This window comes from Nelumbo lutea, chromosome 3, assembly GCF_056320005.1.
Source record: "Nelumbo lutea isolate HS-2025 chromosome 3, American lotus-T2T, whole genome shotgun sequence".
NCBI lineage: Eukaryota > Viridiplantae > Streptophyta > Magnoliopsida > Proteales > Nelumbonaceae > Nelumbo > Nelumbo lutea.
In genome coordinates, this window is record NC_142686.1 from 113,719,188 (window position 1) to 113,745,644 (window position 26,457).

General features: G+C 42.3%; 1 protein-coding gene across 6 annotated transcripts in view; it reads right to left on the bottom strand.

Moving 5' to 3' along the window:
- Nucleotides 1-26,457, bottom strand: part of LOC148867755 (haloacid dehalogenase-like hydrolase family protein) — a 166,321-nt gene that overhangs the window by 43,858 nt on the left and 96,006 nt on the right. For all 6 annotated transcript variants that reach the window (XR_016109488.1, XR_016109486.1, XR_016109487.1 and 3 more), the window contains exons 21-23: nucleotides 20,511-20,560; nucleotides 20,298-20,419; nucleotides 20,019-20,126 (exon numbers count right to left, since the gene is read on the bottom strand). Coding sequence is in view for 3 of the 6 variants with exons in the window: in XM_088975984.1 (XP_088832110.1) it covers nucleotides 20,019-20,126; nucleotides 20,298-20,419; nucleotides 20,511-20,560 (280 nt within the window). In the remaining 3 variants the exon portion in view is untranslated. The remainder of the gene's footprint in view (nucleotides 1-20,018; nucleotides 20,127-20,297; nucleotides 20,420-20,510; nucleotides 20,561-26,457) is intronic.

A 26,457-nucleotide genomic window follows, 5' to 3' on the forward strand; every position in this document is an offset into this window, starting at 1 on the left:
TGCAAGCAATTATCCTGCGAACTGAGATTAGATCTCATACAAACTCCAGAGAGAAGAGAAGCAGTTCAACCATCTTCGTCTCAGGAGTTCTCCTCTAGCCGCCGCCATTTCCTCTTGCAAGATTTGATCTTTGCAGCAATAGAAAGTCAATAAATCAGTTCTTGACATCAGTCTTGCAAGAAAGACTGAAAAAGATTCGGTGTTCAAAGTTTCCAAGGGGTTCTTGCAAAGGATCCAGTGTGTAGGACGCACTTTGCTGGTTCCATTCCACCCACAGTTGTGTCATCTTCAGCAGAAGCGGATCTTGGTGTCTTCTTTGGGCGTGAACACCAACTTTGGGAGATACTGTTTCTCTGGATCAGGTATAATCCTCCCTTTTTCTTTTTGGTTCAGATCTGGTTCGATTATGGTTCAAGTAGAATCCTTGAATATTGTGTTCTAAATTTAGGGAATGCGATTCCCAGTTGGGAGTAGGTAGGAAAATTTTTTAAATTCGCCCACCCATTCCGCAACCTTTATGGTGTCCATCAAATGGATCCTACCATTCTTTCACTTTTCAAGTGGGAATAGCCTTTTATAGGCGCCAATGTTTAGGGCCTTCTTGGTAACGGGCCTGAGCTCCTCGCAGAGCTGTTTCTGTTTTATCTAGCGCGTTAATGCATCAGTTGCGAGATCCCCGTGGAGGTTATGGTCTACCTGAGTAATGCCGAGGCGTGCAACATGGAGGACCATTTTAACGATTGAGGCATTGGCGCTCTTAGTGGCGTGCTGCTAGGGGTGGTTAGCGCTCTGCCTCGCAAGTCGTCTTGAATCTCTACAGCTCGGCCAGCCTCTAGGACAGGTCTCCGTAATCTTATGGGGTCTACTAGTTCGGTCTTGCCAAGGTGGAAGTTGGCCTGGGCAAGGTGCTTCGAGCTAATTTGCTGAGCTAGTTTGCTAACTCAATGTCGAGGTGTCGACCGAAGGTCATGTGTCGCTATTCGATTGGGAGGACCAAATTACCCCTCATCAATTGCCCTCCCCACTCTCGAGCCGGTGTCAGCTCGGTGAAGAGAGTAGCTTTCAGTGGGGGTAATCGGTCCGGCCGATTCACAGGTCGCTTGGCTCACTTTATTGACTCGATCTAAAGTTGAGTGGGCCGCGGCTTCTCTTTCAAATTTCAAATCCGGAGAGAGGAGAAAGCGTGCACTAGGGAAATTTCAAAAGAGGCGTGTGACCTGCGCGTGCTAATTTTTCAAATTTGAAAAGGGTGCGCCCAGCGAGCGCGCAAATTTAAAATTTAAAATATCCTGCACGCGCTGCTAGCTATAGCCCAGTTGTTGGTGCATCTGCACCATTCATCTTCTCGCTTGGTGGGCTATAAGTTTGGGGTCCCCCACCGAGGTCCCCATACACATTGTTTCTCTTTTGGAGTTTTTTGGGTGGTGCTTGGTCAGAGGAAGTTGCGAGCCAAGTTGGTTTGTTGGTCCGAGTTCCATTGTCGCCGTTGCTAGTCTTCTTTGGTTCCTCCGCTGAGTAGTCTAGTCTTCACAATGTCTGATAATCCATCTGCGGGTAGGCTGCCCGATCAGAGGTCGGATAGCGAGGTGAGCTACTCAGGGGAGGGCTCATATGGAGAGTACTGCACAGGTTCCTTGGTGAGTAAGAGGCATGAGGTTGGAAAGGTTATAAATATGTTCAGTCCGACCAAGCTAACTGGGGAGCAAATAGTTGAGTTGTGTCATAGGTACCAAATCCCTAGTGAGTACAGATGGATCGAGCCGAATGCTGACCACTTTCCTTGGGACCATGACCGTAACGCGTTGTGTGTCTATGAGGAGACGGCTGCCGGTCTCCGCTTCCCCCTTCACCCTTTTATAGTTGTTGTTCTAAGGCGTTACGGTGTATCTCTGGGTCAGCTTGCCCCCAATGTGATCTGGACTTTGGTGGGGCTGATCAGTTTGTGCCACCATCATAACTTCCCACTAAGTCTCGAGATCTTTTCTACTTTGGTTCATATGAAGAGGATCTTAGGCCCCTTCTATTTCTATCTTCCTTTTCATAGTGGGTGGAAAGTACTGGTCGATTTCCCCAATAAAGTTAAGGGGTGGAAGAATAACTTTTTATTTCTTGCTAAGGACGGTGGTTGGGGTATGGACATTGTTTGGTATAGTAACTGTCGAAGTTTTGTTGAGAGTGAGGATGTCGAGCTCCAAGCAGCCCTTCAGGAGCTCGTCCACGAAAAGGTTCAAGTAGAAAGGGTCTTGGCCGAGCCCATGCTTATACAAGCCGGCCTGAGTTGTGTAGGTAGGTTGATCGTCGAGGTATAGCGTCTGCACTTTATATTTCCTTTATTTCTAGCTTGTCAGTCTGACTAACTGTTTGTCTTTTCTTTAGACATGGCGAGCTTGGCTTCCATGATGGCAGTTGACAAAGACAAAAGGTCGTCCAGGAAGAAGCAAAGGGCAAATCGTCGTTCTTCTACGAAGGGGACCTCAGCCAGTGCCAAGGCGAGGTCACCATGTTCCTCCCGTCCCGTCATCGACCTTGAGGGAGGCAACGAGCCAATGTGCACTGATCAGTACCCAGGCCCTACTACCTTCCAACCTTAGGTCAGCCAAGAGGAGCGTGAGGCCAGCCCCTATGTCGAGGACATTCCTCCCTTTGTTCCTCACGTCGCCAATGTCTCGGTGGTAGATCACGCGAACAACCCTTGCATCGCTCTCCGGGTAGCCAGGGGTATGCTCCTCCCCAAGGATGTGCGCTACTACAGCTTGTTGGACCCCATCGACGCCGGAGCTCGGATGACCCAGTGCACCGTCCAAGTTTGTCTTTCTACAGATTCTTTGTCCTTGTATGCGAAATATCTCATTCTGATTGTGATTTTTGTAGCGAACACCATCGAGCAAGTCTTGTTGGATCACGTTTGTTCAGGCCAAAAGGAGAGCTAGCATGCAAGCGAGCATCAGCTCGCTTTAGGCTGAGATGCAGAAGCTCCGGGTCGATTCTGAGGACCGCCAGCGTTTCTACGAGGTAAACCAAAAATTGCAGCGTGAGTTGTCTAAGGCACAACACGGGCTGGTAGAGGCCCAGGATCAGCTGGAGGAGAGGCAGTCGAAGTATACTCAGGATATTCTCCGAGTTGGGGAGGAAGCTATTGCTCGCTTCTTAGAGTCCCCAAAGTATGAGAAGAAGAGGGCGGAGGATGGCATCCCTTCAATGAAGAAGGGTTTCAAGTTATGCCACTGCCATTTGAAGGCGTTGCATCCTTCCTTCAACTTTGGCTCTTTCTCTGTGCGTAATGTGCTGGGTGACCTCATTGCACAGGTGGATGAGGAGCCCTTGACTCTCGAGGACGAGGGGGATGATGGTGAGGAAGGGGACAAAGAGGGCGGTGACGACGAGTAGCTCAGCTGGTCTGTTGGTGATGATCTTCTTGTTGTTTCTGGGAGCCAGTGTGCTCCTGTAGGTTCTTGGGTCTGTGTGCCCTTTTAATGTCCGAACTATTGAAAGAATTTTTTTTTTAAACATATGTATGGTCATTGGCCTTTCTCCACTTTAATGGGATTTAATTTTGTGCAACGTAACTTTTGCAACTGTCATTTAGCTTGGCTGAATTGTCATCATACTGGTCGAACATACTTCCATAGATGCAGCTCGTCGAATTTATCTTCCGCGCTCCTTGACCGAGCTGTTGGCTAGTCTCGGGGTGCCTTAGTGAAATTTAGCAAACTCGCGAACACAACTCGAAACACTTCACTTTAAAGGTAATACCTACGTAGGTTGTCTATATTCCAAGCCCGGGGTATTGCCTTCCCTTTGAGTGTTTCGAGCTTGTATATGTTTCCGCCTATCACTCTGGAGACCCTGTAGGGGCCTTCCCAATTCATACCGAGCTTTCCTACACTGGGCTTGGGCACCATAATTTTCCTGAGTACCAGGTCGCCAACTCTAAATTGGCATCTCTTAACTCGGGCATTATAGTATCGAGCCACACGGTGTTGGTGTGCTGCAGTTCGAATGTAGGCCAGGTCTCTCACCTCTTCTACCAGGTCGAGATTTGCTCGTAGATCTTCTTCATTGGTCTCCTCACCGAATGCTTCAAGGAGCAGTGCTGATATTTCCATTTCTATTGGTATTACTGCCTCGGTTCCATATGTCAAGTTGAAGGGCATTTCTCCTGTTGTCGTTTTAACAGTAGCTCGGTAGGCCCAAAGCACACTGGGTAGTTCGTCTGCCCACAAATCTTTAGCTCGGGAAAGCCAAGCTTTGAGGCCACAAAGGATGACCCTGTTGGTTACCTCGGCCTGACCGTTGGCTTGGGGATAAGCGACCGAGGCAAAATTCTGCCTTATTCCCATCTGTGCACACCAGTCTTGGAATTTTGATGTCTTCAAACTACTTCCCGTTGTTTGAGATCAGTACTCTTGGTAGGTTGAACCTGCAAACGATGTTCCTCCAGAAGAAATTTTGAACGTTGTGAGCTGTTATGGTGACCAGTGGCTCGGCTTCCACCCATTTTGTGAAATAGTCTACTGCCACCACTAGAAACTTTTTCTGACCCTTCGCTGGTGGGAAGGGGCCCAGCAAGTCTATCCCCCATTGCACGAATGGCCATGGGCTGGTTAAGTATTTCAGGTCAGCCGCTGGTTGGTGTAGGATGTTGGCATGTCGCTGGCACTTATCACATCTCTGGACTAGCTCGACCGCATCTACTTTCACGGTGGGCCAGTAGTACCCTTGTCGCAAGGCTTTCAGAGCTAGGGCCCTACCCCCCAAGTGTCCTCCACAAAGCCCTTCGTAGATCTCATGTAATACCCTATTTGCCTCAGTTCGACGTAGGCACCGAAGATATGGCAACATGAAGGACTTTTTGTAGAGTTGGTCACCTACTATCACGTAGCGAGCTGCTTGCCATTCTATCTATCATACTTGCCAACTTGGAGAGGGCGTCAACTTTTGTGTTTTCCGAACTCAGAATTTGTTGGAGGTGCCAAGGATGGAAGCTGGGCAGGAGTTCCCTCATCTTGGCTAGATAAGCCAACATGGCATGTGTTGTGAGGATTATTTAATTGTTATTTCACAGTTGTTGTTAGTGTGCTGACAGCTTAAGATGCTGTCAGCCAGTTAGTTTCTTTCTTTCTTATTAGTTTGTTACTAGGGAGTGGCACCAGGGGCATACTTGTAATCTCCCATTCCTTTTATATTAAGTTAATATAAATAACTAAACTGGCGGCAGCCAGAAGAGTTTTTTTGTGTCTCTCAAACATATCTTCCTCTTATCCTCTTTTCCCTCTTCTCGTCTCTTCTCTTCTCTTTCTCTCTCTCGTCTCTCTCTCTCCATGAATGATTACATGGTATCAGAGCAAGGTTCTAGGCTATAAAAATCTGTTTCTCCCATCTGAACAAGCTTCGTCCTCTTTCTTCTTTGATTTCTTGGATGTGGAAGACAGAGACCATAGAAAAAGAAGGGTGATGCAATAAAGACTCCCTTCCTTATCTGTTCGATGCTGTGAAGTTAATTTCTGGTCGGCACCTTCGTACAGGTGCTGGACAGGGTATGTGTTCTTGTGTTTTTTTCTATGGCCAATGGTGTGAAGGCCTTGCTTTTTGGTTTTATACCTTCATTTAGATGGACTGTTAGATTAAATGTGCTGTAGTCGAACTGCTAGTATACTATTCTAACGGCTGGTGCTGGACTGATTACTAGGCTGTTTTAATGGCTGAACCATCACTGAGTTGATTTCAGCAGTTTTTTTGTTTTTTCCACATTCCAGAAGTAAATTTCTTGAGGGTTGGTATTCTAATTGTGGCCGTTGTGTAGTTGTGTGGGATTTGGTCTGATTCAGCAGTACTCTATGGCAAACTATGATTCGACTTCATCGGGGGTTACACCAACCCGCAGCACAGCTGGTATGGGAAGTGAAAACATGATGTTTCCCATGCCCATTACCCCTTTAAATGGTCTAAACTACCTGGAGTGGGCTAAAAGTGTAAAACTTTATGTAACAAGAAGGGGAAAAGCTGGTTACATAAATGGAAGGGTGAAAGAACCCAAGAGTGAGACAGCTGAACATGATAGGTGGGACCAAGAAAACAGTATGGTGATGTCTTGGCTCCTTGCAGCCATGGAACCTGATGTGAAGAAGAACTTTATGTGGGTAGACACCACTAGTGAGATTTGGGAACAGGCCAAAACTACCTATTCTGAGCAAAGGCATTATGCCAAGGTTTACCAGTTGTAAGCTGAATCCTCAACCTGCAAACAAGGAAATCATAGTTTGTCTACCTATTATTCAGCCCTTACTTCCGTATGGAAAGAATTGGATCATTATCAAGCTATGGAGTGGAAACATGATGATGATGCTAAGGCCTACAGGAAGCTAGTTTCTCAGCAGAGTGAGTTTGCCTTCGTGTTGGGACTGAACCCTGCCTATGAACACTTGAGAGTTCAGATCTTAGGAAGTAAAGAGATGCCGTCGGTTTACGAGGTATATGCCCTTGTTCAATCGGAAGAAAGTAGGCGGAGTGTGATGGTTACAACCGAGGGGGAGCAACAAGTTGCATTGGCTGCAATGAGTAATAACAACATGGGGAAGAAAAGTGACACCAAGAAGGCTGATGATAAAGACAAGTTGTTTTGTACCCACTGTCGATGCTCACGGCATACACGTGACACATGTTGGGACATTCACGGGAAACCCAAGTGGGCAGTGAAGAACCAAGAACCGGTGTTCTGCTGAGTTACCTGCTGGAAAGGTACCTATTGGCTGTGCTGAGGTACCTGCTGGTAAGGTACCTATTGGTTGTGCTAAGGTACCTACTGGAGAGGTACCTGTTGGTGGTGTTGTTGTCGCTGTCATTGCTAGGGTTGTTGCTGCCCCGCCACGGAGGTGAATTTGTTTTCCTAGGACTTAAGTTGCTCACACATTCCTTGCACGCACCGCACTAGGTCATAGAACTGGCGCGTCGACTGCAGCAGGAGTCGATGTGAGCTCGACTGAAGGAGGTGCGTTCACATTCTCTAGTACGGCGACTAGGTGCAGAGGGATGTCGATTTGGCCAATAGTAACAATGGGGATCTGGCCATTGTTATTGGTATTGGTGGGCTGATTGCTGGAGGATGCCATTCTTTAGCCCCTCTTTTTTAAAGAGAGTAGGAGAGAACTTAGCTTTTGTCACAGTTCCCACAGACGGCGCCAATTGATGTCGCATAATCTGGAAGCTCCCTTGTGTCTGGTGACTCGGAGTTTGACTCGAACGTTTGACTGGCTGGGCCGAATTGTATTGGCCGAGCTGAAGTGTGACCAAGCTGATGTTAGCTACAACGGAAAGAAGGTGAGAGTGTCCAGGTGTCTTTTACCTAGGGAGGGCACTCCAATGCTTAAGTCAAAGAGTGTTTAGAGTTCTTTCTATAAACTGAGAGAACTTGAGAGTGTGTGATTACGCATACCTTTTCAAGTGGGAATAGGTGCCTTTTATAGGCACCAGTGTACAGGGCCATCTTGGTAACGGGCCTGATCTCCTTGCGGAGCTGTTTCCGTTTTATCTGGCGCGTTAATCCGTCAGTTGCGAGATCCCCATGGAGGTTATAGTCTGCCTGAGTAAAGTTGAGGCGTGCGACACGGTAGATCGTTCCAACGGTCGAGTCATCGGCGCTCTTACCGGCGTGCCATTGGGGGTGGTTAGTGAGTTCTCCCTCGCAAGTTGTCTTGAATCTCTACAGCTCGGCCAGCTTCTACGACAGGTCATCGTAATCTTACGGGGTCTACTAGTTCAGCCTTGCCAAGATTGGCCTGGGCAAGGTGCTCCGAGTTAATTTGTCGATTTGGTTTGCTGACTCAACGCCAAGGTGTCAACTGAAGGTTACGTATCGCTATTCGATTGGGAGGACCAAATTACCCCTCATCACAACGTAATATTCCTAAAAAGAAAAGGCACAAAAAAGCCTAAATGTTTAATGTTGTTATCTAGGAAGTCTTGATAGGAAAAGAAGTAATCAATAATATAGCTTAGATGTTCATTTAAATGAAATCAGGAGGGAAAGAAGATAACTGTAAAGTTGCCAGTGTCCACTGACCACCCAAGATGAAACCTTCTATTTAGAAGATTCTACACAACACTGCTTATTAATAGTGGCGTGCCTATCATTCATTTTCCACTTCATTCTTTTTATTAAGTTCACAAACAGTCAAAGTCAAGAAAGAATAGATAGGGAATACTGAACACAGTTCCTGTTTGCAGTCACATCCTTGGTGCTTGGTGGTATGCTCATATTAATTCCACTTATGGATAACAGCTTTAGATATCATAAGGGAGGTAGAACAGACAAACTTCTTATTGAAGGAAATACATAAACTTGAACTAGTTCCTTGAATTGTATATGAAGCTTGCATGTTGCAATCTTGAATCGGCATCCAGTTCAACACAAGCTTCTAAATTTCAATTTCAATGGAAATATTCACTAAAAACAATATGTTGGAAATATTGAAAATTCCGTGTAGATTCATTATTGTTAGAGCTAGCCGAATAAGGGTAGATTAGTCATTTTATTTCTGTTAAGTTATGTGCTTATGTGGCAGTTTTTGAAGGGAAGGGAGATCCATCATATGGATGGCCGAACCATGCAGGGTGGCTGGGCGAAATTTCAAAAATTTCTTTCTCCCTTCCGGGAATCCTATTCTCTCTTTTAGAAAAACTACATTTTTCAATGTTTGTTCTTGAAACAAACAAGACCAAACCTGCAACCAAGATTAGGGAGAAGTATACCTGATACGGAATCCACGCAAAAGCTCCTCCCAATGTAGGTGTTCACGCCCAAAGAGGTTTCCAAATCCTTCCTCCACTGAAGATGGCACAGCTTAGGGTGAGGCAAGATCAGCAAGGGGATTCTTCAGCAAGAACCCAAATTCTTCAGCAAGATTTATGTAGGGATGTGAGAACAGCTTTCAGATTGTTTCTTCCACCAAGAAACAATATCAAGATCAAATCTTGATCACTCCAAGAGGTGGAGATCGAACAGGGTAGGGCGACAAGAGCAGAGGGGTAGAGAACTAAATGTAGAAAGCAGTAGAACTGTGTAACCTTTTTCCAGTTCGCCCTCCTCCTTTTATATAACTCTTAAAGAGTTAACCTCCTAATCTGATTAGGAGTTTCTTGATCCAAATCTTTATTTGGACCTGGACTCTTTAAGTGATAAGGCTTATCCCATATCTTATCTGCAGATCAGGATTAACTTCTCCTAATCAAATTAGAAGTTTCCTAATCCAAATCTCTATTTAGATCTGGACTCTTTAAGTGGATAAGAGTTATCCTCCTATCCTAATCTGCCGATCCATACCCAGATTCGCCCCCTATTTAATTTAATCAAATTAAACCCAGTTCAAATTGGGCTTTAGGCTCATTTCCCTTTAAGTGCTGGCTAGTTTGGTTCTCTTTGTATGGTGTGGGACCCTATCATTGATCTCCACATCAGCCACATGGGTTTAGCCCAGCCTCTGTTACAAGGCCTGGCCGAATTCACTGCTGATACAGTGAACTCCTGGGTCCATCAGTATGGGCTCTTAATGGGCCCAGCATTTACACTAAATGGTCCTTGGGTCCAACCATCTTATGAAGGCCCAAGGACTGTGGGCAGATATGAGATTAGCCCATCAGGTTTATTATCCCTAAATGGTCTTACACTTAACCTCTCAGCCCATAATGATCAAACACTACCCGACAAGAGAGAACCTCTCCCTTGGCTGCAAGGTACAGGTTGCACTCTCTGCTCACATGGATCCTGGGAATTAAAACATTTTGCAAACATTTTGTGAAACCATAATATATATGTATATCTCTATATAAATAGATTTTGCAAAAACAAATCCCAACAAATTTGAAATAAACTGCCAGCAGTTTAGGTTTCCATCAGAGAGAGTGCATTCCCCGATCATTCACTTTGTTCGACAAAGGGGCTGATCCTATCACTATGATCACCCACTCAAGTGAATTCTCAGACTACCCCAACATACCCAGGTTTTGACCCCCTCTAAGGATCTCACTGATTGGCATATAAAAGACAGCTCAATCCAACACCCAGTGTAGTACCATAATCGAGTCTAAGGGTCAAGTGTAACTTTCCAGTTTTTCCCATCTGTCTCCAAGGTCCAGGGCATAACTGGAAAATGGTCCGATTCAATGTCTCAAGTAAACCCACACTACATGTGCTTCAGGTTTCACCTTGGCAGCTGAGACAAGCCACCCCAACCGACTTGGCAGCACATTAGTGTCAGCCTTGGCAGGATAAACCTCCCCAAGTCTATCCAACGGCTGTGAAGATTCTAAACTAACACAAGTCTCTTAAGTGTCCAGTTTAAGGGTATTACACAAAAACACACCATATATAACACGAATCAATTATGTATTATTAGTCATTTACAAAAAATGCACCAATACATCATTCTGATTGAAGCTAAGGGCATACACTGTCTAACAGTTTTAATAGAGACTTCCTATCCCATACTTAAGTGGGGGCAGTTTAGTCTTTGTACAACTAATTAGAGGCTAATCTACATTATGTTCGACTGGTAGGGTTTAGCTATTAGATTCAACTATTCTTCTTCTTCCTTCTTCTTTCTCCCTTACTCTCTATTGGTCCGAACTACCTAAACACAACTATCAAAACATGATATCAGAGCCATAAACAAAGGAGAAGAAGGCTGCGACTTCAAGGTTTCCATCCTGCGACTTCAAGTTCTTTCTCCTTTTTTCTTCTTCTCTGGGCTGCGAATCTGAGGTACATAATTTGAAAGCTGCGGCATCTGTTATTTATTTTTTTTAGGTCGCCACAATCCCTATTACAAGTATTAGGAAGGTGCGGCAGCCCTAGGATATCAGCCTAATACTTCTGTCACCATGTTTGCAGCCCTAGTCGTGTGGTGGTGCTTGTGGTGTTTACCCTCTACTGAACCATTTCAAGAGGGTTTGTGTGTGGTTGCTCGAGTTGTTACAATGCTGTCATGGTGACTACTATTTCTGGGTTGTTAGTGCCTTAGTAGTGGTGTGAACAAAATTTTTTGTGTGGTTGCTTGAGTGTTGTGTTGTTGTAATGGTGCCTAATATTTCTGGGGTGTCAGTAGTGGTGTGAACATAAAAAAAAAAAGTGCTGAAAGAAGTGGTCGAATACCTCAACCTAGTATCCTTCATCAATGTTCTAATCTGGTTAAAACATCCAGTTCTTAACCTGAATGTTACTCTACATCAAGTGTTGATTGTGACTCATTGTGAGATTGCTACAGTGTGCTGTAGTGCTGCCTTGACAGCAATATTTGGCTGGTGACTGAGAGTTCAACATTAGAGATAGCAGTGGGGGGACATAATGGCAGCAACGGGAGATGGTTCTAGTGATCAGAAATTGAGTGTGATGATCCCCTCTGACTATTTGGGTGTGCAGATAGTAGTCGATCAAGACTACAATCAGTCTTGAATTTGAAAGTAAAAGAAAAGATTTCAAAAGAAGAAAAGAGGAAGAAGAAGAGAGGGAGAAAAGTAGAAGCACACGAAGGGTTTTAGAAAAGAGAGAGGGTCAATCATAATGATCTGCGGACCCACCCTTAATATTTATATATGTTGACTAATTGTAAAAGGGCTGAATTGCCCTTATTGCTTACATGGCAAATAAACTAATAATAAAGTTGAAATAACAAGCTGTAACAACAAACTGAAATAACTACCAACTAACACTGACATAACTAACAAAAAAAATATGCTATGCTGCCATACGAACACAGTGGGGACCACAGCAGTAGGGTCCACATCAGTGTTCTCTACACTCCCCCTCAAGTTGGGAATAGATATTTGTCATTCCTAACTTGCATAAGTCTGACTCTAATTTCTTCTTTGGAACAGCCTTGGTGAGAAAATCTGCAAGCTGCATGCTGGAGGTGATATACGGGAGACACACTTCTTGAGACGAAACCCTTTCTCTGACAAAATGTCGATCAACTTCGATATGCTTAGTTCTGTCATGCTGTACCGGATTATGAGTTATATTAATAGTAGCCTGATTATCACAATACAACATTAAGGGCTTCTCATAATCAATACCCAACTCTTCAAATAATGACTTCAGCCATAGGATTTCAGCCACACCATTAGCCATAGATCTAGATTCAGCTTCAGCACTAGAACAAGAAACAACACTTTGTTTCTTACTCCTCCAGGAGACAAGGTTACCTCCTACAAAGGCACAATATCCAGAGGTAGACCTTCTGTCATCAGCACTCCCAACCCAATCAGCATCTGTATAGACCTCTATCTTTATGTGATCATTATTCTTGAACAATATACCTCTACCTAGACATCTCTTCAAGTATGCTAATATTCTCTCAACTACAAGTGAGTAGTTCTAGGAGAGTGCATATATTGACTAACAACGCTGACTACATAACTGATGTCAAGTCGCGTGAGACAAAGATAGAGGAGTTTTCCAACCAACCGTTGGAACATAGCTTTGTCTTCAAGAGGCTCTCCACCCTCTGCACTGATCTTGTGATTATGTTCAATAGGTGTATCTGCAGGCTTAACACCCAACTTTCCAGTTTCTGCTAATAGATCTAGAACATACTTCCTTTGAGAAATAAAGATCCCGTGTTTAGATCTAGCAACCTCAATACCCAAGAAGTATCATAGCTCTCCCAGATCTTTCACCTCAAACTCTTGATGAAGGAGTTGTTTAAGAGACTCAATCTCACTGTTATCATTCCCTGTCACCACAATATCATCCACATATACAGCAAGCAAGGTCAAGGAAGAGTCCACTCTTTTAATGAACAATGTATGGTCTGACTAGGCCTGTACATGGCCGAATTTTTCAAGGGCTTGTCTAAATCTATCAAACCAAGCTCTGGGGGACTGCTTTAGTCCATACAAGGCTTTATTCAACCGGCAAACTTTCTTACCTGTCTTTGCATCATAAAATCTAGGAGCTAACTGCATGTAGACTTCTTCCTGTAAGTCTCCATTGAGGAAGGCATTTTTAACATCCATCTGGAACAAGGGCCAAGAATAACTGGCTGCAAGGGATAGCAGAACTCGAATAGTGGTCATTTTTGCCACTGGAGCAAAAATCTCCAAATAGTCTATACCATAAGTCTGAGTAAATCCCTTTGCAACTAACTGGGCCTTATACCTTTCAATGGAACCATCAACATTATGTTTCGCAGTAAATACCCATCTACATCCAACCGGTTTCTTTCCTTTAGGCTAGTCAACTAGCTCCCAAGTATTATTCCTCAGAAGAGCATCCATTTCAACCTTCATTGCATCTTTCCACTCAGGAACTGACAAAGCATCCTGCACTATTCTGGGAATAGGAATATCAGCAATGGATGTGAGAAAGGACCTGTAAGAGGGAGACAGGTGATCATAGCACAGAAACTGGGAAATGCAGTGAGTTGTGGATGTGGTGCAACGCCATTTGCCTTTACGGACTGCAATAGGGAGGTCAAGGTCATCCAACGAAGGTAAAGTAGCAATAGTGGAAGGTATCTCAGGGGGACCTGGATCTGGATCCGTAGAAGGAACTGGGGCTGGCCTGGACTGCTGATGACCGAAATCAACTTGCCTCCACCTCCTGTGATAGACTCTCAAATCCTGACACCTCTAACAACCCTCCTCATTACATCCCTCATCACTCAATGGAATAGGTAAAGGAACTTCTGATGAGTTAACCCCACTCTCACTACTCTCCCCTTGAGGAGAAACCCTAGGGTAATAGGTTACCTCCTCAAAGAAAGTAACATCCATCGAGACAAATCTCCTCCCGGAAGTAGGTTCATAGCAGCAATAACCCTTTTGAGTTTGTGCATAACTGAGAAAAATGCATTTGGAGGCTTTAGGATCAAATTTGGAACGATGAGGTCCAAGAATCTGAACAAAGCAAGTGCAACCAAAGGTTTTAAGGGGAACAGTAAATAATTCTTTATTGGGGTATAGAGGGGTAAAGGGAGGCTTCATGTCAAGAACTCGTGAAGGAACTCGATTAATGAGATACATTGCTGTAAGAATAGCATTGCCCCAGAAACGGATAGGCACATTGGAGTTAAATATAATGCTTCTAGCCACCTCCAATATGTGCCTATTCTTCCTCTCGGCAACTCCATTCTGCTATGGTGTATAAGGACAAGTACTCTGGTGAATAATCCCATGATCAAGTAGATAAGAGGCCAGTGGCTTGGTAAAGTATTCTTTCGCATTACCGGATCTGAAGATTTTGATTTTGACCCCAAACTAGGTTAAAATCATCTAATGAATGATCTGGGTCAGAACAGGAGCCTCATCTCGAGAACGCATTAGGTAAACCCAAGAAGGGATGTGATACGGGCCCCAAACATCAGTGTGCACAACATCAAAAGAATTACTACTTCTTTTATTACTCAAGGAATAAGATGTTCTACAATGCTTTGCAAGTTCACAACTCTCACATCTCAAATTTGACATCTGAACAGACTCAAACAAATTAGGAAACAAACTCTTTAAAGACCAAAAGGATAAATGACCTAACCAATTATGCCAAAGCATAACCGGACTAGCAGGCTGAGAAACAAAAGGCTTCCTATCTTCATGATCTTTCCAATGAGAACTCTCTCCAAGCAGATAGATCCCATTCGTCTCATGGCCAGTCCCAATCACCTTCCTTGTCTCCAAGTCCTGAAAACTACATCGGTCAGGGAAGAAGGTTATTGAACAATTTTGATGTTTTGTAATACTATTGACTGAAAGCAAGTTAGTATCAAGCTTAGGAACATGCAAAACTAAAGATAAGGAAATGGTATTAGACAACTTGATGTCTCCCTTGCCAGAAATGGGAACAAGGGAACCATCAGTAATGGACACTTTATCTCTACCAGAAGATAAGTGATAGGTAGTGAACAGTGATGGCAAGCTAGTCATATGGTCAGATGCACCTAAGTCTATTTACCAACAATGTTCAGTGTTACCCGGAGCTGAAGCATGGTAAGCTGAGGCCTGATACCTGAATGAGAAAAGGCTGATGTGGAAGGAGCTAAAGATGACTGAGATGATTGAGCTGAATTCCCAACTTCCTTTTCCAACTGTGCTAGGGCAGCCTGAACAACAGCTAAGGTGTCTAGAGGCGTGCCTTTTGTGCCCGATGAGGATGCAGAATCAGTATTAACAGCCATATGGGCATTACCCCTTTTGTTCCTCAGTTTTGCTGGGACTAGATGAGGGTGCAGCTTCCAACATGTGTCTTTAGTATGCTTAGGTTTCTTGCAATGTTCACACACTAGATCCCGCTTATCTTCCTTCTTTATATCCCTTTCTGTATCACCCCCAGACTTAGGTTTAATTGCTGCCAAGGCTGGTGGGAAGGGCTGATGTTGCATCATAACCTTTCTCCTAGTCTCTTCACTATGCACCAATGAGTAGGCTTGAGATAAGGTCACACTGTCCCTTGTTAGTATTTGTTGTCTCACAATATCATAGTCAGGATTCAGACCAGCTAGGAATTCAAACACCCTATTAGTTTCAACTTGCTTTCTATGAGTCTGTGCATCCTTCTGACTTTCCCACTCAAGTGTTTCTAGGTGGTCAATTTCATGCCACAAAGATATCAAAGTAGAGAAGTAAACGTAGACCGGTTTCTCTCCTTGCTTAAGGTTATTAACCTCACACTTCAATTCATAGGCCCTAGCAACATTAAGGGGTAGGGAGTGGGTCTCTTTCATGACATCCCAGATTTCATTGGCTGTTTTTGCCCACAAATAGTTTCGACTGATATGTAGCTGCATAGAGTTGCACAGTCATGTCATAACCAAATAGTTCTCCTGAACCCATTTGGTATACATTTGGTCCTCCTTAGATGGTTCTTTCACATCTCCCAACAGGTAGCTAAGTTTTCCTCTACCCCCAATAGCCATCATGGCCGATTGGACCCATTCTAAGTAGTTGGATCCATCAAACATCACAGTTGTAATCTGAAATGCATTCTCAGACATGTTACCAGAATTGCTAATCCCAAAAGCACCTTCCCCCTGATTCTTGAACTCCATTCTTGGTTAAGAATTAGCAATAAAAACTTTGAGGCTACTGTAATAGAAAACAACACCTAAACAACTGATAACAGCCAGCCTAGGTCTTCCACAAACAAGGGAAAAACAGAATTCTGATAACAATTGATAACCCGGTTTAGATCTGATCTGAAGTCAACGACAGTTCTGAATTTTAGGGTTTTCTCTCAAAACCCTAAAGAGAAAAAAAAGGTTTTCTAGTCGCACCTCTCAGATTAGGCCAAGATGGTTCTTTCAAGGTTATTCTCGAGCAAAAACTTACTTTATGAAAGAAAATCTCTGGCCGCCACCTTCTGTCTGATGCAGAACCCTAATCTTGGGGATCCGAAGCCTTTTCTAATTCTTCCTAACTACTGGAACTCTCCCAACCTTCTACAATCTTCTTAGTAGTAGCTGCACACTACCAGTAGCCTCCAAGAATCAGCCGATCCTCTTTCTTAGTCTTCTAGCCCTAGGCAACTCTCATGTGGTTGGCTGGATCAAACTCACATGAGAAACCCTAATCCTTGCTCTAATACCAAGTAGTCGATCAAGACTACAATCAGTCTTGAATTCAAAAGTAAAAAAAAAGATTTCAAAAGAAGAAAAGAGGGAGAAGAAGAAGAGAGGGAGAAAAGTAGAAGCACACAAAGGGTTTTAGAAAAGAGAGAGAGGGTCAATCATAATGATCTGTCGACCTACTCTTAATATTTATATATGTTGACTAATTGTAAAAGGGTTGAATTGCCCTTATTGCTTAAATGGCAAATAAACTAATAATAAAGCTGAAATAACAAGCTGTAACAACAAACTGAAATAACTACCAACTAACACTGACATAACTAACAAAAAAAATATGCTATGTTGCCATACGAACACAATGGGGACCACAATAGTGGGGTCCACATCAGTGTTCTCTACACAGATGACTTCCGTTAAACTTAATGGTGAGAATTATGTGTCATGGGCCAAGTCAATGGAAGTTTTCCTCAAGGCAAAAAGGAAAGTGAAACACGTGAAGGAAGATAAACCATCAACTGACTCTCCAGGGTTTGATGACTAGGAACAGGAAGATGCCCAAATCATGACATGGCTATGGAATAGTATGGAACCCAAAATAAGTGCCAACTTTATGTTCTTAGATACAACTAAGGACATATGGGAACATGCCAAGAAGCTTTATTCTGGGCAGGACAATACTCCAAGGGTATATCAGCTCTATCAAGAGTATTTTGATCTACAACAAGGGAATAAAACCCTAGAAGAGTACTATGCCAGTATGAAGAACCTCAGAAATGAACTCAATGTTTATCATCCCCTCACTCCAGATGTTAAGGTTCAGCAACAACAGAGGGAACAACTGGATGTCACTAGGTTCTTAGTGGGGTTGAAATCAAAGTATGAACTAGTTAGGGCCCAAATATTTGGAGGCTCTACTCTTCCCACACTTGAGGAAGTTTTTGCACGGGTTTCTTTGGGATCTACAGAGAATCTCACACTATCTGACAGATCAGCATTTGTGATAGCCAGAGGAGGTGGACGTGGTACTAGAGGGGGAGGACATGCCTCCCGAGGAGGTCATGGTGGTTCCATATTTGGCCGTGGTGGTGATCGTGACTTAGGGGGAGGCCATGGTAAAGGAAAAAGTAACTCTACTAGGAAGTGTACCCATTGTGGTAGGGACGGACATTCGGTGAATTTCTGTTATGATCTCCATTGCCCACCTTCTACACGGGCTAATCATGCAATAGCTGGCGGGGTTGATGTCAGTGATAACCAACAGGCAGATCTAACACCTTCCACATCTACATCTGTTTCCGGGAAGGAGATGGTGAGTGTACCGCGCGATGAGTATGAAAGGTTCCTCCAGGCTACTTCACAGCATATTACAGCAACCCTTGCACACTTAGGTATAGCTTGTCTGGCATCCAAACCCTCTCCCTAGATTATTGACTCTGGAGCCTCTGACACATGACCGGGACTCCAGGAGTGTTCTCTTCCCTCTCTGAAACCTCCACATCTCATCTAACCCTGTTTTTCATGAGAGAACAAAGCACATAGAGATTGATTGCCACTTTGTGAGGGAGAAGGTCCTTACTGGAGAGACAAGCACAGAACATGTGGGCTCAGGTGATCAATGGCCAGATTTGTTTACAAAAGGCTTAAGCTCAGGGAGAGTGAACTATATATGTAACAAGCTGGGATTATATGACATATATTCTCCAGCTTGAGGGGGAGTGTTAGAGCTAGCCGAATAAGGGTAGATTAGTCATTTTATTTCTGTTATGTGCTTATGTGGCAGTTTTAATAGAGACTTCATGTCCCATACTTAAGTGGGGGCAGTTTAGTCTTTGTGCAACTAATTAGAGGCTAATCCACATTATGGTCAACTGATAGGGTTTAGCTATTAGATTCGACTGTTTTTCTTCTTCCTTCTTCTTCTTTCTCCCTTACTCTACTGGTTCGAACTACCTAAACACAGCTGTCAAAACAATTGTAAATATTAATCTAAGAAAATATTTGTTAATAACTTTTAGAAATTATAAAGGGACATTATTCTTTTTTTTTATGAATAATAAAGCATTTCATTAAAAATTTTTTAAAATGGGTTTACAACTGATACAGCATTTAGTTTTCCCAAGAGCCGCAAGATGCAGCCTCAAAAACAATATAAATTACAGTGTATCCCAGAATAATGGACCCCTATTCACCCCTTGTTTAGCTAGTAGGTCTGCCAGCCCATTTGCTGATCTTCTGTCCCACTGAATTCTGACTGTTATATTAGAAGTTAGCCATTTGAATCTTCTCAACGCCCCCCTGAAAGGCCAAGCTGCTGTCTCTGGTTCTTTCAGCCACCCTATTACCACTTTGGAGTCTCCTTCTATGACCAGATTTCTGAGGTTCATCTCTTTAGCGATTTGAGCCCCCTGTAAAGGGACGTTATTCTTTTAAGGACTTATATCCTTACAAAAAGTGATAAAAAATGATGTTTTTAAAATGATTATACCATTTCAGGATGACCCCTTCCTCTATGTAGAATAAGGGCTTAAAATATTATTAGATAGTATCTTTTGTTGATATTTTAGTTATAAATATTATTTTATTATGTTTTCTGCTTAACATAAAATTTATGATTTACACATGAATATGATTTGAGCACTCATAATTTAACATTGGATATGGCATTAAACAGAACAGAATGGCAAAACAGGATTCATATAGCCGACCCCATATAGTTGGGATAACAGGATTCTTATGCTATTATGCTGTTTATGTTTTCATAAAAGTTTAAGATATTAAAGTGTCAACTATATTTTATTAAGTTATGCATAACTGAAGATATTTCATAATGTAAACCTAAATTGAAAACCTTATATTGATATAATTAACAAAGTAAAATCTGATAAAAACAATATAAAAATATTAAATCATTGGAGAATATGCCAATTCCAATAAATATTTAGGTTGGTATTCATGGAAATGGAAATATGCAGGGAAAGTGGTAACCTATTCTCAGGACCCATAGGAGTAGGGGACTCAGCAAGAGCAGAAATAATAGCCCTACTTCAAGGTCTGAAACTAGCAAAATAGCAGGGGTTTAAGAATTTGGAAACAGAAGGTGATTCAAAATTAGTAATTTCCTAGATGGATGACAGCAACCCAGGTGTGTGGAAGTTCAGACATCTAATTAGAGAAATAAAGAGCTTAGCAAAGGATCTCGAGGCAAGCTTCAAGTGGATCAAAAGAACAGCAAATGGGATGGCTGATACTTTGGCAAAACAAAGGGTATATAAGGATCAACTTTTCTGGGCAGATTTGGAATAACCTTGTAACGTTTGAAAATCTTTGCTTCTCATATGTCAAAAACTGATATTAATCTATACTATTTTTTTCTTCCTTATAATGAAATCAAATTTCATTGGTTACTGATCCAAAATATATTAGGAAATATGTCAACATTGTAAACCATGGTCCAGTAGCAAATACCTTGTGATTATACGAATCTGCAATATAAATCTGACCATCTTTTCCATATAAGACACCCAAAGGGTGTTGAAAAAGTGCATCAGAGCCTACACCATCACGGTCCCCAAACTGCCAAAATTAAGTACAAACATGATCAAGACAAGCCCAACTAAAAAGACACCTTCATTGATGCACAAGCAGTTCCACATTGATATTGAGAATAGTCCCTTCCTTGTATGTTCATAGAACTTCTCTTTTCTTTCGGGAGAGAAAAAGAAGGGGTAAGGGGGTAGAAGATACCTTAAATAAGTTATCTGCAAAAACTGGATCACCACCAGCTAGTAATCTTGTGCCTCCTGTTTTTAGATCAAGTGCTCTGATGGAACTACTCTCACTATCAGCTATGCATAACTCCTTCAAATCTACAGATACACAACATTTGAGTTTAAATGTTAATGACAATTACCGAAAGTCATGAAGAAGCAAGCAGGTCAAATATATCAAACAAATTACCGGGGAGGAACGACATTCCCGAAGGCTGTGCAAAAGATGTGCTTGTAGAGCTTCAACAAGAAAAAAACCAAAAGGGTTAAGACCGTTAAAGTTTGACTCAGTTCATACAACTTACATTAGAAAAGAGTAGAAGCTTAACTTTAGTAGTTAAAAATAAAAAGAAAAGGAAATTCAATTGCAGATGCAAATTCAGCTATTTTACAAATGTCATGAAAAAGGCCCAAGACCTATGGATAGAGAAACAGTCTGAAACAGTAAAGAATATATCAGAAAATAAGAAATTTTATAATGGGGACAAAAAACATTCCAGAAAACACTTGATCCCTTTAATTATGTCAATATCTTCCAATTATCAATTAAAAAAAAACAATTAATAGCTAAGCCAAGAAGTTGCAACAAAGAATACAACACAATGAGCTAAAGGCTTGAGCAACTCCAATTAGTAGAATTCATCAGGCTCTTATGGGCTTTACAAAGTACTACATCCAGTTATATTTCTCAAACCTATGTAGGCTGAAAACTTCTTGGATTCTGGTATAGACAGATCACCAATGATGCTGACTTTTGTCTAATTTGACAAATTCCCCCCAACATATAAAGGGCAGCCCAGTACATGAGACTTCCGCCAATGCAGGGTCTGGGGAGGGACAGATGCACATAACCCCTGCAGGCACAGCCACACAGAAGGCTGTTCCAACATTTGAACCGTGGTCACCCAGGTTTCAATGGAGCAACCCAACTGTTGCACCAAGGCCCACCCTCAAATTCCCCCCAACACGCAGCTACTAATATGGGATATTTGAGAATTTGAGAGAAAAAATGATTTGATTGTATTGTCTTACAAGGAGCATATACACAACTTTATATAGAACTACAAAGCTAACTTACAGGATGATAAAATAGGAAACTAACTTTTCCTAGAAAACTAATTTCTATATCAGTGGGATTCTCCAATTAATATCCCATGATTCTAGGAAACTAACTTATGTATGTTTCCTAAACTGATGGACCTAAAATTATGGAGAATCAATCAGAGAGTCAATCTTCTACTTTCCAACACTCCCCATCAAGCTGATGAATATGCATCTTTCATTCCCAGCTTGGAGATAGTCCTTGGAATGCCACACTACAAAGCCCTTTTGTCAGCACATCTGCTAGTTGACCATTCGTTGAGACGTATGGAGTGCAAATTAATCCGCTATCCAGCTTTTCCTTTATGAAATGCCTACCTATCTCAATGTGCTTTGTCCTGTCATGTTGGATGGGATTGTGAGCAATGTTAATAGCTGACTTGTTGTCGCAGAATAATCTCATTGGGCCTTCCCATCTGATCTTTAGGTCTTCCAAAATTATCTTGAGCCATAGTAATTCACATACTCCCTAAGCCACTGCCCTGAATTCTGCCTCCGCACTTGATCTAGCTACCACGTTCTGCTTCTTACTCCTCCATGTCACAAGATTTCCTCCAAGGAACGTACAGTAACCTGTAGTGGACCGCCTATCCACGGGAGAGCCTGCATAATCTGCATCGGTGTATGCTTCTAGGGATAATCCAGTATTTCTTTTAAACAAGATTCCTTTGCCAGGATTAGCCTTTAGGTAATGTAGTATCCTATAGACCGCCTGTAGGTGAACCTCTTTCGGGTTGTGCATAAACTGGCTAACCACGCTCACGGCATATGCTATGTCTGGCCTTGTGTAGGCAAGATATATAAGTTTTCCTACTAATCTTCGGTACATTTCCCTATTCATGGCTGGATCTTCATTTGCTTCTCCCAATTTGTGATTTGGCTCAATCCGAGTGGAGGATGGTTTGCATGCTAACTTTCCTGTCTCTCTTAAAAGATCTGTTACATATTTCTATTGTGAGATAAAGATGCCTTCTTTGGAATGAGCTACTTCAATCCCTAGAAAATACTTCAATCTCCCAAGTTCTTTTATTTCGAATTCTCTGACTAGGCATCTTCTCAAGGCTTCCTTCTCCTTTTCATCATTTCCTGTCACAATTATGTCATCGACATATACCAAAAGAGCCGTGACTCCCCCTGCATCCGAATGCTTTATAAAGAGTGTATAATCTCCCTGACTTTGTTTGTATCTGATGGAAAGCATAACTTTAGTAAATCTTCCAAACCACGCCCTAGGTGATTGCTTGAGACCATATAGTGCTTTCTTCAACCTGCAAACTATATTTCCTTTTAGATTTCCTTTGAAGCCCGGAGGAATATCCATGTATATCTCCTCCTCTAAATTACCGTGAAGAAAAGCATTCTTTACATCAAATTGCTCCAAGTACTAGTCGAGGTTAGCTGCTAGTGACAACAAAATTTTTACCTTATTCATCTTAGCCACTGGAGTGAATGTCTCCTAATAGTCAACACCATAGGTTTGTATATATCCCTTTGCCACGAGTCTTGCCTTGTATCTTTCTAGAGAGCCATCTGACTTGTACTTAACTATGAAAACCCACTTGCAGCCCACGGGTTTCTTTCCTGGTGGTAGGTCAACAATTTCCCATGTTTGATTCTTATCTAGAGCCTGCATCTCTTCTCTCATAGCATCTTTCCATTTCTCATCAGATAATGCTTCAGATAAAGTATTAGGAATATGAATGCTTTAGACTAACTAGGAAACTCCCATGTGATGGTGAGAATTTTTTCAAGGACACAAAATTTTCTAAGGGATATGTAGAGGAGATGGGCCGAATGGAGGTGGGCTTTGAATGCTTTAACAGTCCTCCCAAATAACAAAATAACCCAGCAAAGGACTGAGAAAAAACTTACAGTAAGAGAATCTCTGGTTTGAACTTCAAGCCAAGCCAAACACTTTGCTCTCTGAGGTAACTTCGAAATCCTTTTCTATGATTTCAAATCAGGCCGACCACCTTGCTCTCTGATTCTTCCTGGTCACCGAACCCTTCTCCAAGTGTGTAGAAACTTGGGCACCCTCCAATTACCTCCAAGAACCAGACGAATGACTGTAAACATTCAGCCCTAGAACCTCCTCATGCAGTTGGCTGAACTAGAACCACATGAGGGACATGCCAAGCAATGGCCCGCTCTGATACCAAGTTGAAAAACAGTCCACTTGATGTATGGAATTGTTTGAGATTAGATGCAAACCAGAAAATAAACAAACAAGAGAGGAAGAGAAGAGAGAGCTGGCGGCAATGAGTGTTAGAGAGTAAGAGGTTCGAACATAACCTCCCTCTAACACTCTAAACATCTTATTAAGAAGTTAATCTTTGACAAATTACAGAGAGGCCCTTGAGTGGGCAGGAAAATACAAAAAGCAGAACATTACAGAGTATGGGCCCAGAATAAGGCCTATAACAGAGAGAAACATAACATAACATGAAATGACAGTCTATGGGTCATTCGACCCATCTCCTCTACAGGATATAAGGGATGTTTAGTGCATTCTCTTATGCCTTTCCTAAGGGCAATAGGAAGATCTTGGTCAGATGCTAATTCAGAAGAAATTTCCGAAACTGTATTTACCTCATTCTCAGGATTAGGAGTTGAATCTTGAACCTGTACAAGATTAGGATCCTGGTCTCTTCTTCTTGAATATACCTGCAATCTCATAGAGTCACAAAGTTCATCATTCTCTGTCATGGATCTGGTATGAATGGGTGAAGAAGTTGGTTTGGTTTGAAGTGGTTCGATAGGTGCAGATACGGATTGAACTAGTATAGATGCTGAGTTTGGGTGTTGAGAAACTGTAGGTAGACCAAGCGGGAACAAATCTCTGTCCTTATCTTCAATGAATGACAAGGACTCCCCTTGAAGATAAGGTTGAGTGAAATATGGTGTTTTTTCTTCAAAAGTGACATCAATAAAGACAAAGAATTTTTTGGTAAGTGGGTGGTAACACTTATACCCCTTTTGGGTGGACGAATAACCAACAAAAATACACTTGATGGCCCTTGGATCTAACTTCCCTCTATTATGGCTATGGACATGGACAAAAGCAGTGCATCCAAAGATTCTTGGGGTGAGATTATTTGTTGTACGTAAATCGGGATAAAATTGAGAAAGTGTTTCCATTGGTGTTTTAAATCCCAGCACCCTTGAAGGTAATCGATTCATAATGTATGCGGATGTAAGCACAACTTCCCCCCAATAGGTTTTTGGAACATGCTGGTGGAAAAGTAAGGCTTGAGTTGCAGCTAGTAGATGACCATTCTTCCTTTTTGCTACTTCGTTTTGTTGTGGAGTATTAATATAGGAGGATTCATGGATAATCCCTTCTTTTTGAAAATATGGGGATAAAGTTTGGTTGAAATAATCCCGTGCATTATCCGATCTAAATCTTTTGATTCTGACCCCAAACTGATTTTGAATCATGTTATGGAAATTTGGGAGTACACTACTTACATCTGATTTAGATTTAAGATGAAAGATCCAAGAGACCCTAGTGCAATCATCAATAAAAGAGACGAACCGTCGTGAGCCAGACACATTTGGAACTGTGGAGGGTCCCCATATATCACTATGGATCAAAAAGAATGGGACTGAACTTCTCTTGTTGCTGATTGGAAAGGGCACACACTTGTGTTTTGCAAATTCACACACATCACAATGAAAATATTCAACATTCAATCCTTAAATCAAGGAGGGAAACATAGTTTTCAGAATTCCAAAAGATGGATGTCCTAGTTTAAAGTGATGAAGCCAAATGGTGTCTTTGTTGGATGATGAAAGGAATGACAGAGATAACTTATCCTAGACAATATTTGATTTGCATGATTCTTCAAGATAGTAGAGTCCATTCGTCTCCTTAGCAAGTCCAATCCTCTTCCCCGAATCCTGGTCCTAAAATATACAGTAAGAAGGATAGAAAAGCACATTACAATTCATGTCATGGGTGAGTTTTTGGATGGATACCAGGTTAGTGGACAATTTGGGAACACGAAGGACATTTTTTAGTGTAAGTGATGGATTAATATGGATATCCCCAAGGCCAACTACAGTAGTAAGGGAACCATCTACAATGGCTATTTTTCGATTGCTTGGGCAGGGGGTATAAGTGCTAAAATGTAGTGAGGAGTGAGTCATGTGATCGGTGGCTCCTGAGTCAATAACCTATAAATCCCTAATAGGTTCATCTGAGACATTTAGTCCGTGAGGAATAGAAAAATTACCTGAGATTGCAGAGAGCCTACACCACTAGGTTTCTCCAATGACCCCTGAAGCCCCCTTAACTTTTCGATCTCCTCCTTATTGAACTCGATCTTGTCTGGAGGCTTTTCTTGGCTCGGCTGATCCATGGTGAAGTTAGCTTGATTTCGACTCTTCTGTTGTCCTCCTCGGTAGCCCCATTCCCTATTCGATGGTTTACCATTCAGCTTCCAACACTTCTCTTTGGTGTGCGTTGGTTACTTGCAATAGGTACTCCAAAGAGACTCCTTGTTGTCCCATGCAGAGGACAAATTTGTCTTCATTCCTTCCAGTATTTTCGGTTGTTCCATCCTCGTAGCCATGGCTGAACCTTCTAGTACTTGGGGTTCAAGCATAACCCCCCTATGGCTTTCTCCAGCACGAATCAGAGAAATAGTCTCATTTAGAGATGGTACCTCTTCTTTGCTTAGAATTTGGATCCTAACTTGATCAAATTCTGCGTTGAGTCCTACAAGAAAGTCATAAACGCGATCTTTTTCGATAAAACTCTTTAGGATTGCTGCATCCGCTGCACATTAAGTCTCAATGCACCGATAATGATCGAGTTCTTGCCACAGGTTCTGCAGTAAATTTGCGTACTCGGTAACTGTCTTGCTGCCTTGTTTAGTCGCTCCAGTCTTGACTTTAATTTCGTACACTTGTACTGCATCACGTGCTTTTGAATATGTTTGTCGAACGGCATCCCAGATCTCTTTGTCCGTGGATAAAAACATACACGTGTCGCTGATTTCAGGGTTCATTGAATTCCATAACCATGACATGAT